General features: G+C 38.4%; 1 protein-coding gene across 1 annotated transcript; it reads left to right on the plus strand.

The window, feature by feature from the left end:
- Window positions 1-3,372: 3,372 nt before the first annotated feature.
- On the plus strand, window positions 3,373-12,201 carry LOC139153281 (vomeronasal type-2 receptor 26-like). The gene is made up of 6 exons (XM_070727024.1): window positions 3,373-3,425; window positions 4,060-4,351; window positions 4,674-5,531; window positions 6,034-6,261; window positions 6,675-6,801; window positions 11,306-12,201. Exons 2-6 carry the CDS (start codon window positions 4,208-4,210, stop codon window positions 12,199-12,201), a joined length of 2,253 nt encoding a protein of 750 aa, XP_070583125.1. The 5' UTR covers window positions 3,373-3,425; window positions 4,060-4,207.
- The last annotated feature ends 5,731 nt before the right edge of the window (window positions 12,202-17,932 follow it).

The raw sequence follows: 17,932 nt of genomic DNA on the forward strand, positions 1-17,932 counted from the left end.
AACCTCCGGAGTCGTGATGTAACAGTATGGGTATTGGACTGTAAGATCTCTTCCAACTTTGTTATTCATTTATTTTGTTATACTAAAAATATTTTAATGATAGAATTACTAAAGGAACACATGAATGGGTTTAAATCCTGCAGCCCATCAGCTTCGCAAAAAGCTCCCATCCCTGCCAAAAAGAAAGAAAATGTTTATTTTACATTACTTATGAAATTAAAGCATTTTTGGTACATGTCATGCCAAATGTTTATTATCTTTTGTGTGTTTTGAGATGCTGGTAATAATTTTTAAAAACTCTAAGGAATAACACGAAGGATATATTTTCCCCCTTAAAGATATTCCAATATTCTCTCTAATCATTTTTTGAGATATAGGACAATCCAAATAAATATCCCTATCCACAATTTTGATAAATGGATAGCAACATTGGTTTATCAGATAAGGTGCTAGGCTGGGGGGGAAAGGCCCATGGGCTGTTGCCCTCCTTTACCAATGAAAGTCTTGGAAATTGTTCTTGGAATTGTGGAGGGCCATCTGAAAATATGATGTTGGAAAACTGCTTTTCAGCTTCCCAGAGAACGTAGTCTTATCTGTGATGACTACAATGGTGGCTTGTATAATCATAATGTCACTATGATTCCGGAGCATTGGATGATGTCTAATTCTGCTCTACTAAGATTAAATCTGGACCATTCTCACCAATCTGACTTACTGAGAAAAGATATATTGAAGAAAGCAACCTCATCTTTCACTTGGCCCAGAAATATTTAGGGATTTAATGGTTCTAACCAGCAACTTGAATTGTATGTGGTAAGGATTTAGGAGCTAGTATAGTTCTGCAGGAGAAAAAGACCTAATTCTGAATTTCTATATCCCTATTTCTACTCCTCTTTCTACCCCTAATCTCACCTGCACAACAACATCTTATTAACACACAGTTATTGAGGGGATTTTTAACCCAATAGTTATATGCCTACTCCACATCTCTCAGTCTTTGTTTCAGTCTCTGTCTATCTGTAATACACCACACAAAAGGTATATTACATTATATATATGTACTGACCAATCAGATAATAGAACAGATTGCATCATTCTGCTGAAGCACCATGACTCAGCATTCACTTTACTTCTACTGTACTTGTAATATTAGTTCAGGTTTTTATCCTGATATCCCTTCTAATATTAAAATATACTAATACAGAGTTCATTCATCATTCTATTGTGTTTGACATCATACAATGGTTTCGTTAATCCATCAGCAGTATTAAACTCAGATTCTATGTAACTGTTTGATTTTTTTTCATTTTGAATTAACTATTCCACATTCTGGTATTTTACAGCAATATATCTTGTTCTCGCTTTAAAATTTTCTGCTTCAGTTAAGTACATACAGGTCTGTGGATTTTCATATACAGTAATAGGTTTTAAAAAACTTACATGTAGATCATTAACAATTGTTCACACCATGACAACTCACAACCTTCTTCAGATAATGCTGCAAATTCAGATTTAGCTGTCAACAGATTTATGGAAGTCTGTTGTCTTGATTTCCAAATAATTAGTACATTAGCATATTTTATTACATATCCTGTACATGACTTCCTATCTTTTAGACTTGCAAATGAACTATCTACAATACAATACAGTTCAATTCCTTGCTTCAATGAAACTTTAAAACGATATTCTAAAGTACCCTCTAAGTATCTTAATAATCTATTAACTCCTTGCCAATCATGTATTGTTGATTTTGAAACTCTCCTACTTAATACTCCTACAGCATAGGCTATATCGGGCCTTGTGTAATTTGCTATGTATAAAAGACATCTGGATATTCAAACAATTCACCATCATCTTTTTTCGTGAAATATACATATATTGGAGTTTTTAAAGATATCTCTCTCTCTCTCTCTCTCTCTCTCTCTCTCTCTCTCTCTCTCTCTCTCTCTCTGTATCTAAGTCTGATTTTTTTGGTGCTTATCTCTAGCTGGCTCTCTGTGTGCTGCCTGGCAGACAGCAGCATCAAATGGTGGGAGGCTACTTCAAGCCTTTGTTGGTGCGGGATGAGCTTCCATCACTCGGGGAGAAAATGACCTGCTCTCTACCTGGAGACAATGGCCTGACATGCAACACGGCTGCTGCCGCTATTACCAGACTAAGTGCCAGAGCAGGGTCACATTGTGGCTCTGTGTCATAAGGGGCTCCAGAAGGAGGAAGGAACCTCATGTCCCTCATTGTGAAGCATGCTAAATTTCACTGGGCTGCACAAAGCAGAATAGCAGGAGGGCCATAGAGGCTGCAATAGTAGCGGCATTGCCCACGGTGGGATCAGTGATCAGTGTGGGGCAGAGAACACGTAGTGTGTCTCCTTGAGTGACCGAAGCATGCCCAGCACCAACAAGGGAATGGCACGTGGGCTGGACAAACTGCTTCGGTGGGGTGTGTTTAATCCAGAGGCTGAAGTTTGAGGACCCATGTTCTACAGCCTGAATAATTGTTATAGTGCTCTTTTTCAAGGTAGATATCATATTTGTTTGTTTGTTTGGTTTGTTGGTTTGTTTGTTTCACATTTCCTTATTTCCCACCTCTTTCTGTGAATGCTGTACAATTTTATGAATAATTTATTTTAAAAAATACAAATTGTTGTATTTAGCTAAGTATTAACTGTAAAACAAATTTGTTGAGAAAAATGACTTACACAGATTCATTTCCATACTCTGTTCTATAGTGGTGTTTTGTTTTCTTCTGTGAATATGAATTCTCATTCCCCCATTTGTTCTTCACATCTTCCAAAGGTTGACAAAAGTGCAGCAAGGTCTATTGAGATGTGATAAGCATGTTTCTTTCTGGTATTTCTCAAAGCATCATTGCAAAGAATTGTAATGTTAGTAATTAAGGATAGTTATTATCTCTTCTTCTCAAAATCTTAAGGGAATTGTAACTGTAAAAATGATTAATTTGGATTAAGACATTGCATTCTATTAATATCTGCTAAGAAATACAGATATGAATGTAGGAAGAAAAAGATTTGTCTTTCATCTGTAATATTTCATTAGAACTGCCAAGACCCTTCAAGCTCTGTTATTCTGTTAACCTTAAATAAAATTCATTATCTTAATTTTAGATACAGTTAATAAGTCGACTTCAGCTGAATGGTAATGAAGAAGCTACTGTTTGATATCTACAAATACTACATATTACTATGATTTTGTTGTATTCAGAACATTAGTTTTACTTTTTTCCTCAACTATAATGAGCATTTCTCTTCCCTCCACCTGCAAGCTTAGCAGTCCTCTTCCAATTGTTCATAAATATTACCAGGCTGGTGATTTAATCATTGCTTCTATTATTTATCAGGTTTTCTTTCTTACAAATGAGATAACGTTTGAAAGCCTTCCTTCTTCTGAAGTCCTTGATCAGTACCTGTAAGTATCCGACTACTTCTACTCCTTCTCATACCACACTATCTCTTCCCCACATTGCAACCTAAAAGCTGTATTTTCTTTCACTTTTATGCTAGTCAGTCCTTTTGATCTGTTTCAGTGAGGATATTTAGTCCGTTTATAATTCTAGACCTTACAAAGACTTAATCCTTATATTGACCTAATACGTATATTGAAATTGAGATGAATATTATTAGTTTAACCATTAAATATATGAATGTCATTCTATTCAATAAATTTCCTTCTTTTAACAAAGCAAGTTTCAACTCAGTTACTGATGACTGATCCACTAGTTCCTCTGGAAGTTGATTATGGTTCCCTTAATCTGAACTTGCTCAATCTTATTGATACATTTTTAAAAGTGACATCTGCAGAACCGAACATATTATTTCAAATGGGGTCTGACTAAATGCTGCCTTAGCTCAATATTAAGTAAACAAACCTAATTCAGTGTTTCCTTGTTGGTACAATCTATTTGTTAGTGACCAAATTGCAGATGTCCAGAACAAAAAATAAGCACTAGTTTATATATGTATTATAATTTATATGTACATTAAAATAGCTGTCCAATTCTGGAACAGAAATATATTGACATAATTTCTAAATCCTGCTGAAGGTTCATCACTCATAATTACCAGCACACTTTGGCTCTGGCATTTGCAGTAAAGGAGATCAATGAACATTCTGGGATTTTACCCAATGTTAGCCTTGGTTTTCATATTGCTACTGACTATCCTGTGGAAAGTACAACTTACCAATTAGCAATGGAATTTCTATCTACAAAAAATAAATTTACACCCAACTACAAATGCAATGACCAAACCAACACAATAGTTGTAATTGGAGGAGCCCGTAGTAACACCTGTGTCAACATGGCAATCACTCTATGCAACTACAAATTTCCCCAGGTGAGACACAAAAATGGATCAATATGTGAAGTTCACTAGATTTGTATTACAATCAAAAGTTTGGTAATTCAGTTGGAATACTTGAGGCAAGGCCATGATTCCGTTATAAGACACGAAGACTATTTTGAAAGGACTGTCCCCTTTTGCTTCTCGAGGAAAACTGCAGATGTCATGTAAAACTAATTTTTAGACATCCCACTTTGGTATCCCACTCAAACCAGACATTGGGTTAAATAAATGCACATGCTTTGCTGTTTATTTTTTTTTAAAAAAAATGGAAGAGATCCTTTATTCCTCTGTTCTTCTGACTTTCCCCATTTAGATTTCATACGGATCACCTCCATTGATGAATACTGAAACAGCAATGTTTGTCAAATGGATGTTCCCAGATGAAACCCATCAATTTAAAGCAATACTGCACTTATTGTTGCATTTTGGATGGATCTGGGTTGGATTAGTTTCTCTGTATGAGGAAGACAGAGACAGATTCATTCAAAAGAGACTTTCCATATTTTCAGAGAGAGGAATCTGCTTTGACTTTATAGAATGTTCACCACAAATGATGTATGGTAGTGAAGCTGATAAAATGATGGAAAATGGAGAAAAACTATACAAAGTGATTATGGAGAGTACGGTCACTGCAGTTATCTTGAGTGTGGAAATTACAGGCATGCTGATTTTGAGACTAATGATCAATGTTTTCAATAATGATAATATTCCAAAGAAGAGAATGGCCAAAGTTTGGATCATGACAGCCCAGATGGAATTCACATCCATTCTGATGCAAAGACAGTTGACCATTGATTTTCTCCATGGTGCTCTTTCCTTTGCAATTCATTCAAAGGAGCTCACCGGATTCCAACAATTTATACAGAATAGAAATCCAAAGTTAGAAAAAGATGATGGATTTGTAAGGGATTTCTGGAAAGATGCATTTGAATGCTCATTCTCCAGAGATATTAAAGATGAGAACTCTGAAAGGATCTGCACTGGAGAAGAGAAGCTTCAGACTCTTCCTAATTCAGTCTTTGAGTCTATCATGAATGCACATAGTTACAGCATCTACAATGCAGTCTATGCTGTGGCACATGCTGTAAAGACTATACGCTCTTCCAAATTCAAAAGGGGACGAAAAATGGATGAGAGGAGATGGAAGCTCCTCCTCCAATCACCTTGGCAAGTAATGATGTATAATGAAAACTTAGTGGGAAATTACACATAATAGAAACTTGCATTTTTGTTTTGTTTTAACTATTATAATGCTTTTAGATAGTTTTGAAAGCTACACTTGATACTTTCATGTGAAAGAAAACAAAAAATAAATATAAATATAATGCTTAAATATAGAGACAATTAGCAATATGTAAGAAACACCTTAGGGACAGCCAATATTCTGATAACTGAGTATCTCCTTAGCCATTAATATTCGATGATGAGGATGATGAGAATAATAATAATAATAATAATAATAATAATAGTCATCATCATCATCATCATCATCAAAATTTTGTGAAAATAGGAATAGTGTCACTCCAAGTGATTAGCCAATTTGTCCCTGAAGAAAATTTCATGTTTGTTTAGACCAAATTGAAAGAAACAAATTGAAAATTTCACTTCCCTTTTAAATATTCCTGAAAAGTGTCCTGGTAGGTTTCTTTCTTTCTTTCTTCTTTTTCATTCAGCTCCACCATTTTTTGCAACAAGTCTCCTTTAATAACAATGCTGGAGAACATGTTTCTTTTGGCTCCAATGGGGAGTTAGAAACTGGATTTGATATTTTCAATTGGGTCACATTTCCAAACATGTCCTTTCTGAAAGTCCAAATTGGAAAGATCGATCCTCTGGGTCCCCCAGACAAGCTACTCGCCATTTCTGACAAGGAAGCCATTTGGCCCCTCATGTTTAATCAGGTATGTCTCATTTTCTCATTTTCATAGTCTAATAATTTTGGTTTGTTGAACTATCCATTTTACAGCACTTCTTATCTCTATCAAGCCTGTTCAAAGACTGTCATATAGATATTTGATTTGATTTGACACCACCAACTAAATGGGACCTCAAATCCAGATTTAAACATCAGCTTCTTGTATATTGCCCCAAACTTATCTTTGGAATACAATTATTGGGAATGATTAATCAAACGGTTAATGTAAATTAAATAAGCAGTTAAAGATAGAATAGAGAGTTTATATCAGAAAGAAAACTGCAAAATACAACATATATGCTTGGGTTAAATAGGAAGAGTTTCTGTGTGTTCAGTTGATAAAAATAAAAATCACAAAAAATAAATTATGTTTATATTTTTGTTTTGTTTATTGAACAGGCATTGCCTCTTTCCATCTGTAACAAGGAATGTCCTCTTGGCCGTAGCAAAATAAAATTGGAAGGAAAATTATCTTGTTGTTATGACTGTAAACCCTGTCCAGAAGGGAAGATAGCTGACCAATTGGGTAAGCAAATAAGTCCTAGAATTATGATTAAAATTGATCTCAAAACATCTCTTGGTAAATGAGACATTTGTTAAGTTAATTTTCCCCTATTTCAAAACTACTCTTGCCAGAGGTGTTAAGTGAATCACTGCAGTTGATAAGTTTGTAACGAGTTGTTAAGTGAATCTAGATTGACTTTGGTTGCAATGCTGTTTCTAGATGCCGAGAAAGCCTTCGATAACCTTAATTGGAACTTCTTTAAAAAATTAATAAATATTATGGATTTAGGAGAGAATTTTGAAAATACAATTAAAAAAATATACTCCAAACAAAAGGCAAGGATAATTATAAATGGAGATTTAACAAATACATTTGATATTAAAAAAAGGAGTGAGGCAAGGCTGTCCACTATCTCCCTTAATATACATATTGTCTATAGAAATCTTATTAAACCGAATTAGAGGGGAATCATCAATACAAGGCACTCAAATTAAACAGCAAATATATAAAACACAGGCTTTCACCGATGATCTGGTCTTCTTCTTAGAAAACCCAGTCAGTTCAATAATACATTTAGTAAAAGAACTAGAGAACTATGGGAAAGTAGCCGGCTTAAAAATAAATAGGGATAAAACTAAAATATTAACCAAGAATTGTAATCAAGATTTAAATAAATTACTAATAAAAGAAACAGGCTTCCAAATATTAAAAAAAAATTAAGCATCTAGGAATTTGGTTTACGACAAGGTATTCTTCACTGAAAGAACTAAATTATATGAAATTATTAACTAAAACAAAAGAAGATTTAGAAAAATGGTCAAACTTAAATTTATCTTTAATGGGAAGGATCAATACAATAAAGTCTAATATACTTCCAAGGTGGCTCTATTTCTTCCAAACAGCACCAATACAATTAAACAAATTGTTCTTCACCAAAATAAATAAAATAATTTCTAAATTTATCTGGTGCAATAAAAAACCAAGAATAAACATGAAAGCCCTACAAGATCTAAGAACAAGAGGAGGATTCGGTTTACCATCAAGCCACTAAATTACTATGGATTAAAGAATGGGTCAACCTTGAAAATCCTAGAATTTTAATAATAGAAGGCCATGATATAAATGAAGGATGGCACGCACATTTGTGGGAAAAGGAACATTCAAAACATTCTCATTTTAAACAACATCAAATTCGGAATACACTGTTGACATACTGGCGGAAAGTTAGGAAAAAACACTATAATGAAATACCCAGATGGCTATCCACACTAGAAGCCCAAATACATCCAAATATAATTAGCCAAGAACAAATAATAACCTATGAAGCCCTATTAGATACCAAAGAAAGTCTAAAAACTAGAGAAAGACTTAAAGAGGAGGGCATAGTAATAGATTGGCTAGCATATTACCAAATTCAAAGTAGATACAAAAAGGACTTGGTGAAATCTGGAATATGTAAAAAACAAAATGAAATAGACAAAATATTGACAGGATCTGATAAAAAATTTATAACCAGAATGTATACTTATCTACTAAACTATGAAAACATCAAAGAAATAGTTAAACCTAATATGATAGCTTGGATGACTAACTTTGGATATGCAATTCAGCTAGAAGACTGGGAAAAACTATGGTCAGTTAACTATAAGATGACTTTGTCAACACCATACAAAGAAAATCTTTATAAAATGTTCTTTCGATGGCATTATGCTCCAGCGCGCCTAGCCAAAATGAATGTAAATATTAGTAACAAATGTTGGAAGTGTAAAAAAGAGGTGGGAACATACTACCACATATGGTGGAAATGTAATGAAGCAAAAAAATTCTGGATCCAAATCAGGACATGGATGGAAGAAATACTGGGCTACAAAATTGAGATAAAACCGGAAATTTATCTATTTAGGCATAATTAGAGGCAAACACAGCAAAGAAAATTACTACTTAATAAATCACTTACTTACTGCTGCAAGATTAGCATATGCACAAGTTTGGAAACAAGATAAGACTCCAAACAAAGAAACGGTGATTAAAAAAATATTAGACTGCGCCAAATTTAGTAAATTAACATATGAGATTCAAAACCAACAAAATAAGGACTATTACAAAGTGTGGGAAAAAATATACAACTGGGTGGAAGTTATGAAAAAGGTATAGTAAATAGAATTGTAAAAAATAAATCTTGAAAATATATAAATCGTAAATGTTCAATGTTGTATTGTATGATGTCTAAATGTTTGGTAAGTCAAACAAAATAAAATAAAAATGAACTACCATAGATTGACTTTGGTTGTCAGGACACCTCACAAGGTGATTACATGACCTTGGGATTAGATTAGATTAGATTAGATTTATTAGATTTGTATCCCCCCCCCCGCCTCTCCAGAGATTTGGAGCAGCTCACAACATCAAAACACAGTACAAATTCAATGATTTTAAAAAAAAACAGTTAAAACCCTTAATATAAAAAACAGTCATATATCCCAGACAAACCATACATAAAACAGAATGGCCCAGGGGAATCAATTTCCCCATGCCTGATGGCAAAGGTGGGTTTTAAGGAGTTTGTGAAAGGCAAGGAGGGTGGGAGCGATCCTGATCTCTGGGGGGAGTTGATTCCAGAGGGTCAGGGCCACCACAATGAAGGCTCTTCCCCTGGGTCCCACCATACAACATTGTTTCGTCGACAGGACCTGGAGAAGGCCAACTCTGTGGGACCTAATCGGTCGCTGGGATTCGTGCGGCAGAAGGTGATCCCGGAGGTATTCTGGCCCAATGCCATGAAGGGCTTTATAGGTCATAACCAACACTTTGATTTGTGACTGGAAACCGATCAGCAACCAATGCAGACTGCGGAGTGTTGGTGTCACATGGGCATATCTGGGAAAGTCTATGATTGCTCTCGCAGCTGCATTCTGCACGATCTGAAGTTTCTGAGCACTCTTCAAAGGTAGCCCCATGTAGAGAGCATTATAGTAGTCGAACCTTGAGGTAACTGTACTGTAACTATTAAAAAATAGTAACTATAAAAAACTATAACTAGTTAGTAATTATAAACAAAACCAAGTTAGTTTATAACACTGCTGCATGAATCCTAGCAACCGATTAGATCCCACAGAGTTGGCCTTCTCCAGGTCCCGTTGACTAAACAATGTCATCTGGCGGGTCCCAGGGGAAGAACCTTCTCTATGGCGGCCCCAGGAGATTAGAACTGCCCCCACCCTCCTTGCCTTCCGTAAACTCCTTAAAACTGACCTCTGCCATCAGGCATGGGGGAATTGAGGCATTCCCCCCCCTCCCCTGGGCCTATACAATTTATGTCTGTATGTATGTCTGGTTTAATAATGGGGGTTTTTTTAATGTTTTTTTAATTTATTAGATTTGTTGTGAATTGTTCTATTGTATGTTGTAAGCCGCCTTGAGTCTACGGAGAGGGGCGGCATACAAATCTAATAAATGAATGAATGAATGAATGAATGAATGAATGAATGAATGAATGAATGAATGAATAATTGGGGCCTGAGCTTTACAACATGTTGATACAGGCACCAATGAAACCTTTGAGTTTTCTTTCATAGTTCAGTGAGCTACCTAATTATAAAACCAATCACTTCCTTCTGAATTGGAGTATCAGAAGATATCTCAGTTTTCAATTATCTCTTGTTATGTTTAGTAGTTTTTTCAATGTTTTCTATTTGTTTTTATCTCCTATTCTACCCAGATTATTCATTGATAGATTGTGCTAATCCATATAAGTTTATTATATGAGATAGGCAACTATATACATTTTAGAAGTCAATCAATGTTTAGAAACACAAATAATAATTTAAAAACTGCTCTTATAAAAGCATAGGAATAATTCAGAAGGAAATGTATTGGAAAAGGCTGGACACTACAGACATGACACAAATCTCAACAAACAGATGACAACATTTAACACAAAAGATATGGAGCAAGCCCACCTATTGGATTATTTAGGAAGACAGATACAATTGAAGAAAGATGATCTCATCTATCAGTTGCCCCAGTGACATCCAGGGATTTAATGGAGATAACCAGCACCTATAATTTCATAGAGTAAAGAACTAGAAAAGAAGTAAAGAATTACACAATTCCTAAGCGGTCAGTAAGAAGCGTGCAAAAATTTACCACTTTTGCACTCCTTGTCCCTTGTGCTAAAATTTCTCTCTTACTAGCAGCATTTATGTAAACATCGTTATATCTTTGTATACTACGAATATGTACTTGAAAAAATAAATGAATAAAATAATAAAATAATAGCTCATGCAGAAGGAACAGAAATAGGTGAGTTAAGTGCATGTCCATAGCATTGCAGACCAAGTTATGCTTTTTAAATGGAGAGCTATGGTGATGCAGTGGTTAGATACTTGAGCTTTTTGAAATGGTCTTCAAAGGCAGCATCATATAAAGGTCATTCTAATTAAGTCTACTGTAAAATCAGGGCAAATGAAAATGAAATGAAGATGCTTCAAATCAATAATATTTCTATGGATGTTTTTTTTTTCAGACTTAGATGACTGTTTCTCTTGTCCAGAGGATCAATATCCAAACAAAGATAAAGATAGTTGCCTTCCAAAAAGTATAACTTACTTAACTTATCAAGAACCTTTGGGGATTTCTTTGGCGGTGATTACAGTCTCCTTTTCTGCCATCTCAGCTATGGTGCTCAGGATATTCATGAAATATCAGGACACACCTATTGTGAAAGCCAATAATAGGAACCTCACTTATAGCCTTCTTATTGCTCTCCTGCTCTCTTTCCTTTGCAGTTTGCTCTTCATTGGGCAACCTGTCCAAGTGAAATGTCTTTTGCGACAAACTGCTTTTGGTGTCATTTTCTCTGTAGCTCTTTCTTGTATATTGGGGAAAACAATCATAGTGGTCCTTGCTTTCATGGCCACCAAGCCTGGCTCCAATATGAGAAAATGGGTGGGGAAAAGGCTGGCTATCTCTATTGTTCTATCTTGCTCCCTGACACAATTCTGCATTTGTGTGGTGTGGCTTATAATTTCTCCTCCCTTCCCAGATTCTGACATGCACTCCATGGCTGAAGAAATTGTTCTACAATGTAATGAAGGTTCCACCACAATGTTTTATGTTGTCCTTGGCTTTTTGGGGTTCTTGACTGCTGTCAGTTTCACTGTGGCCTTCCTAGCTAGGAATTTGCCTGACACCTTTAATGAGGCCAAATTTATCACCTTCAGCATGTTGGTCTTCTGCAGTGTCTGGGTGTCATTTGTTCCCACCTATTTGAGTACCAAGGGAAAGTACATGGTTGCTGTAGAGATTTTCTCCATCTTGGCTTCAGCAGCAGGATTACTGCTCTGTATATTTTCCCCCAAATGCTATATCATTCTTCTGAGACCCAATCTGAATAAGAAGGAGCAACTAATGAAAAAATGAAAACTGGTTTTAATACCATACACTTTGAAAATAATATAAATGGTTGCTTTCTCCATATAATTCCTCCCCTCAGTTTGAGGTTCTGCCTTCTTTCTTCTATCATCATTAATAGGACATTCTGAATCTTAATCAGTAGAGTAGACAATAGCTAATAAAGAAGATAGGTTTTGATCAGCGTCATATAAAAATAATTAGGGGATCTAATCTGAAACCTAATCTGAATAAGGAGCCACTAATGAAAAAATGAAATAGATTTTAACACCAGAGCCTTTTAATGTAATCTATTTAGTTGCTTTCAGCATAAGTGCACTAGAGTGCCTTCCAACCCCTGTCCTATTGTCTCTCCTATATCCCATGTATCTTCTCTTCTATTCCTATATCTTTCTTCTATTCTCTCATTGATTATTTTATCCTATACTCTCTCTTCTATTATTTCTCTAATTCTATTTCCTCAAAGGTGTCTTCTATTACCTTCATTGTGTATTATTGTGTATTGGACAAAATAAATAGATAGATAAATAAATAAATAGATTTCAATTTGATTTTAGGAGCTGAAAGATAAAATAAAAATGATTAATCCTGGGATTGGCTATTTCTAATTTAATGAAAAAAAGACTAGAAGTGGCATAGTAGCAATTTTCCAAAATCTACAGAGCTGCCACATAAAGGAGGAGGTCAACCTATTTCCCAAAGCACCTGGAGGCAGGATGAGTAATAATGGATGCAAAGTAATCAAGGAAAGAAGCAACCTAGAGCTAAGAAGAAATTTTCTACCAATTAGAACAATTAATCAGTTGAATGACTTTCCCACTTTTAGGAAGAGTTTGAACAACCATTCATCTTAAGTGGACTGGAATGTCTTCCAACTTTGTTATTATTTTATTTTGTTATACTAACAGTATTTTAATGATATAATTACTAAAGATAAACGGGAATGGGTTTCAATCCTGCAACCCATTATCTTTGCAAAAATCTCCCATCTTCGCCAAATAGAAATGAAATTAAAGCACCTCTGGTACATGTCATGCCTAGGAATTTGCCTGACCCCTTTAATGAGGCCAAATTTATCACCTTCAGCATGTTGATGTTTTGCAGTGTCTGGGTGTCATTTGTTCCCAACTATTTGAGTACCAAGGGAAAATACATGGTTGCTTTAGAGATTTTCTCCATCTTGGCTTCAGCAGCTGGATTACTGCTCTGTATATTTTTCCCCAAATGCTATATCATTCTTCTGAGACCCAATCTGAATAAGAAGGTGCAACTAATTAAAAAATGAAACTGATGTTAACACCATACCATTTGAATGTAAACTGATTGGTTGCTTTCAACATAGCAATAGGACATATAAAACAATAGTTCTCCAAAGTTCATTCAGAACCTAGAAAACTTTCCTTAATCTGTTTTTGAAATGTTAGATAATGATTTTAAATCCTAATCAGCTTAGTAGACAATATCTAATAAAGAAAAAGATATTATTTTGATTGGTATGATATTAAAAATGTTGAGATTCCTAAAAGAAATACAGAGAAAAGCCATAAAAGTGCTTAAGGGATTTAATTTGTAACCTAATGTGGATAAGAAGGAGCATCTAATAAAAAAAATGAAACTGATTTTACGACCACACCAATACATAATGTTTATGACAATAATTAAGTGTTGTACCTCATGATTCTTGATAAATGTATCTTTTATGTACATTGAGAGCTTATGCACCAATGACAAATTACTTGTGTGTCCAATCACATTTGGCAATAAAGAATTCCATTCTATTCTATTCTCCCCTTTGAATGTATTCTAATTAGTTGCAATTGGGACTGAAATTAAAACAAGAATGATTATTGAGACTTGTTATGTCTAATATAATGGGGGGGGGGAAGACGAAAGGTGACAGTAGCAATTTTGCAGCAGAGGCGGAGTAACGACACAGACACAGAGAGCTGGATTTAAACTGGGTCATTTTATTAATTAAATTTGCATAATTTATTCATTAAATTAGCATAAATTTAACTACAAACCTAACAAGGACCCGCAGAGTCAAACAATTACTTCCGGGGTGGAAAATGACATTAGAAAAAATTCCGGGGCAACTTATGGGCGTAGCTCCATGCTGATCCAGGTGCAAGGCCCTGCCCTCACCTGGATCCCAGCCATGTACCTGCATGTGGGAGGTCTCGCCGTCTAACCCTTGCAAGGGGATAGAAATGGGCGGGACCCAAAGACAGGTTCCCTCCAATTGGTCAGATTGAGCTAAAGGCACCATGACCTTTGGAGAGAACCTGTCAATCATCCCCAAAGATGCCCAACGGAGAACACACAGTTGCTAAACACCACCCAACTAACCACAGGACAAGGTGTCAGCGATCCCGTTATCTAGCCCGGGAACATGCCGGGCCAGAAACAGGGCATTTAGAGACAAAGACCTGTGCACAAAATGGTGGACAATCCGCATGACCCTGTCACTCTTAGAGGACAGGGCATTCACAATGTGAACCACTGCCAAGTTGTCACACCAGAAGTGCACCGTTTTGTCTCTAAATTGCTCTCCCCACAGCTCTAAAGCTACTATCAGTGGGAAGAGCTCCAAAAAGGTTAATCCTTGACCAAGGGAGAGGCCCTCCATTCTGGAGGCCACATTGAATGGCACCACTGGTCGCCTAAAATAACTCCGAACCTGCAGGTCCCTGCGGCGTCCGAACACAATTGCAACTCAGCTTCCAAAAGAAGCTCATGCCTCCAAAAGGCCTGACCATTGAAGTGGGCCGAAAAGACCCGCCATACGTGCAGGTCATCCTTGACCCCAGCACATAAGCGGGTCCGATGATGGGGCAAATGAAGCCCCTTCATCGCAGAATACACTCACCAGGAAAAAGCCCTGCCGGGAGCTACCACCCGGCAGGCAAAATTAAGAAGCCTGGCAAGTTCCTGAAGCTGGTAAAGGGTCACCTTCCGGCTATCTAATACTTGGTCAAGCTTACTCTGTATCTTGAGTAGCTTGTCCGGGGGCAATCTACAAGATTGCTCCACTGAGTCCAATTCAATACCCAGAAAAGTGATCCTGATGGCGGGGCCTTTGGTCTTTTTGGGGGCCAAAGGGACCCCCAAATGAGGACAAAGGGCTTCGAAGGCCGACATCAGAGCTAAACATTGCTCTGAATGCGCAGGCCCCTCCAACAGGAAGTCATAAAAGTAATGAATGACTGAACCCAGACCAGAACGCCTCCCGAGCGCCCACTCCAAAAAGGTGCTAAAGCTCTCAAACAGGGAGCAAGATATGGAGCAGCCAATAGGCAGTGCTCTGTCCATGTAATAGCCCCCTTCAAAGTGGAAGCCCAGGAGCTCAAAATCATCTGGGTTTATGGGAAGGAGCCGAAATGCAGACTTAATATTGCATTTACCCATAAGGGCTCCCACCCCACATTTCCTAACCATGGCCACCGCTGTGTCAAAAGATGCATAGCGGACTGAGCAAAGCTCACCAGGAATGAAGTCATTCACTGATTCTCCCTTTGGGAAGGACAAGTGGTGAATCAACCTCAATTCACCACTGGCTTTCTTGGGAACCACCCCCAAGGGGGAGACCCGAAGAGCTGGTGAGGGCGGGCACTGGAAAGGTCCCAGTACCCTGCCCTCAGCCACCTCCTTCTGAATTTTAGCCCTAACAATGTCTTCATGACCCACAAACGATCTAAGGTTGTCAGACATGAAAGCCTTCCTAGGCCCCACATATGGTATTCTAAAACCCTCAGTAAAACCCTGTAAGAGGGCAGCCGCCCTCCTACGAGGGTGATACTCTCTAAGCAGTTCCTCCAGTGCTCCCAGCCTAATTTTCCCCCAGGAGGCAGGGGCCGTTTTGCCAGCCCTGCCCCATCCTTCTTATCCTTACTCCCTTTGGGTAAATGCAGGCGCTGGTGGCGTGGGAGCCCCCACAGTTCCCACACGCGTGTCTGAACCTGAATAGGGGATGAAAACACGCCCCCTTTGCTGCAAACTCATGACATGGAGGGGCAGGCTTCGCTGCGCCTCCCCCACCTGCCTGGTTAGTCCTCCATGTAGTGGCCGCTATCCGTGCCGTCGCCACCCCTGGCTTGTGCAAGCTGGGTCGCATTGAACCACAAATCCAGGACAACCATGTCCCAAGGAAGTGTGGAATCAAAGGCCATGCGCATTCTAAATGCCTCGTTATATAGACGCCAAACCGTGCCTTTGTACTCAAAATGAGCACGTGTGATAAGGTCAATGTACTTAAGCATAGAGGCAGCCTGTGTGGGCTCCCTCTGGATGACCACTGACATGTAGGTTAAAAAGGCGTATAGCCATGAGCTGAAGCATCTGTTAACCCTGACCTTCTTAGGTTTGTCTGCCTTAGCCTCATCCTCTTTTTCCTTCTTAGGAACTTCCCTATTCAGAAGGGAGAATAAATCTACATATTCTCCCTTCCAAATCCGCTCCCTAATGGAGGGATGCAGGTGAAAACCTAAAGGTGTGGAGGGTAACCCCCAAGGAATGGCCACTGCCCATACTGAAGCCGAGTGGTCTGGCACCATGGAAGCCCCCACGTTCCCCTCGCCCGACCCTGTCGAGGGCACTGAAGCCATCGAAGGGGCCTGGGCTACCGCAGTAGTAGTGGGAGAATCCCACAACTGACTGCAGGTGATGGCTGGACTACCCATGAATGTGTTGACCCCACTCCCTAAACCCAGTGGCACAAGAGCCGGCCCGGCCAGAGAGAGGGGTGGTGTAAATGTTGGGTGCAGTGCTGTCTCACCTGACCCCAAAGGGGTAGAAGCCATCCACGAAGACCCAGCTCCCGCTGAGACAGGTGTCATTGTCATCTGCCCGGTCTGGGCTGCTGGTTCACCTGGTGGCCTGCCAAGGGCCGCTGGAGCTGATAGGATGGTGCCCCCATGCCTGTACACTGACCTCCAGCGTGCGTCCAAATCATTCAACCTCTCGATTATCCTGGACCAAGAATGAGCAGGTACATTAGAGTCATTCAAAGGGGGTTCCCTTATCTTCCCCCCCGGCCTGGCCCTGACTTGAGCCTCCTCTTGTGCCAGCCGGGCCCTGACCAAGGGCGTCATTGCTCTCCTAGGCCTCGCCACCATCTCCCTAGGTGAAGGTAGAGGCACCTCATGGTGCCTTTAGTTCGATCTGAGCAATTGGGGCGGAACCTGCCTTTGGGTCCCGCCCATTTCTATCCCCTTGTAGGGGTTAGACGGCGAGACCTCCAACATGCAGGTGCATGGCTGGGATCGAGGTGAGGGCGGGGCCCTTCACCTGGATCAGAATGGAGCTACGCCCATAAGTTGCCCCGGAAGTATTTCTGACTTCATTTTCCGCCCCGGAAGTAATTGTTTGACCCTGCGGGTCCTTGTTAGGTTTAGTTAAATTTATGCTAATCTAATGAATAAATTATGCAAATTTAATTAATAAAATGACCCAGTTTTAAATCCAACTCTCTGTGTCCGTGTCGTTACTCTGCCTCTGCTGCAATGAATATTGCTTTTAAAAAAGGTAGTTTTTAGATGATTTACACTTAATTTTATGGCCAATTTGACATGGTTGTTGAGTGAAACACTGCAGTTGTTGAATGAATCACATGGTTATTGAGAAAATCCTCTGTTGACCTGGTTGTTGAAAGGTGGCTAGGAAGGAACAAATAGTGATCACATGACCCCTGAGTGCTGCAACTTGTATAAATGTACAGCATTTGGGTTGCTAAACATCCAAA

Source organism: Erythrolamprus reginae, chromosome Z (assembly GCF_031021105.1).
Source record: "Erythrolamprus reginae isolate rEryReg1 chromosome Z, rEryReg1.hap1, whole genome shotgun sequence".
NCBI classification, from domain to species: Eukaryota; Metazoa; Chordata; class Lepidosauria; order Squamata; family Dipsadidae; genus Erythrolamprus; species Erythrolamprus reginae.

Excerpts from the sequence above, each read along its gene's own strand:
- LOC139153281 (XM_070727024.1), top strand. The coding sequence starts at position 4,208 with ATGGAATTTCTATCTACAAAAAATAAATTTACACCCAACTACAAATGC. Across the intron at positions 5,532-6,033 it reads TCCTCCAATCACCTTGGCAA|CTCCACCATTTTTTGCAACA; the intron begins GTAATGATGTAT and ends TTTTTCATTCAG. Across the intron at positions 6,802-11,305 it reads GAAGATAGCTGACCAATTGG|ACTTAGATGACTGTTTCTCT; the intron begins GTAAGCAAATAA and ends TTTTTTTTTCAG.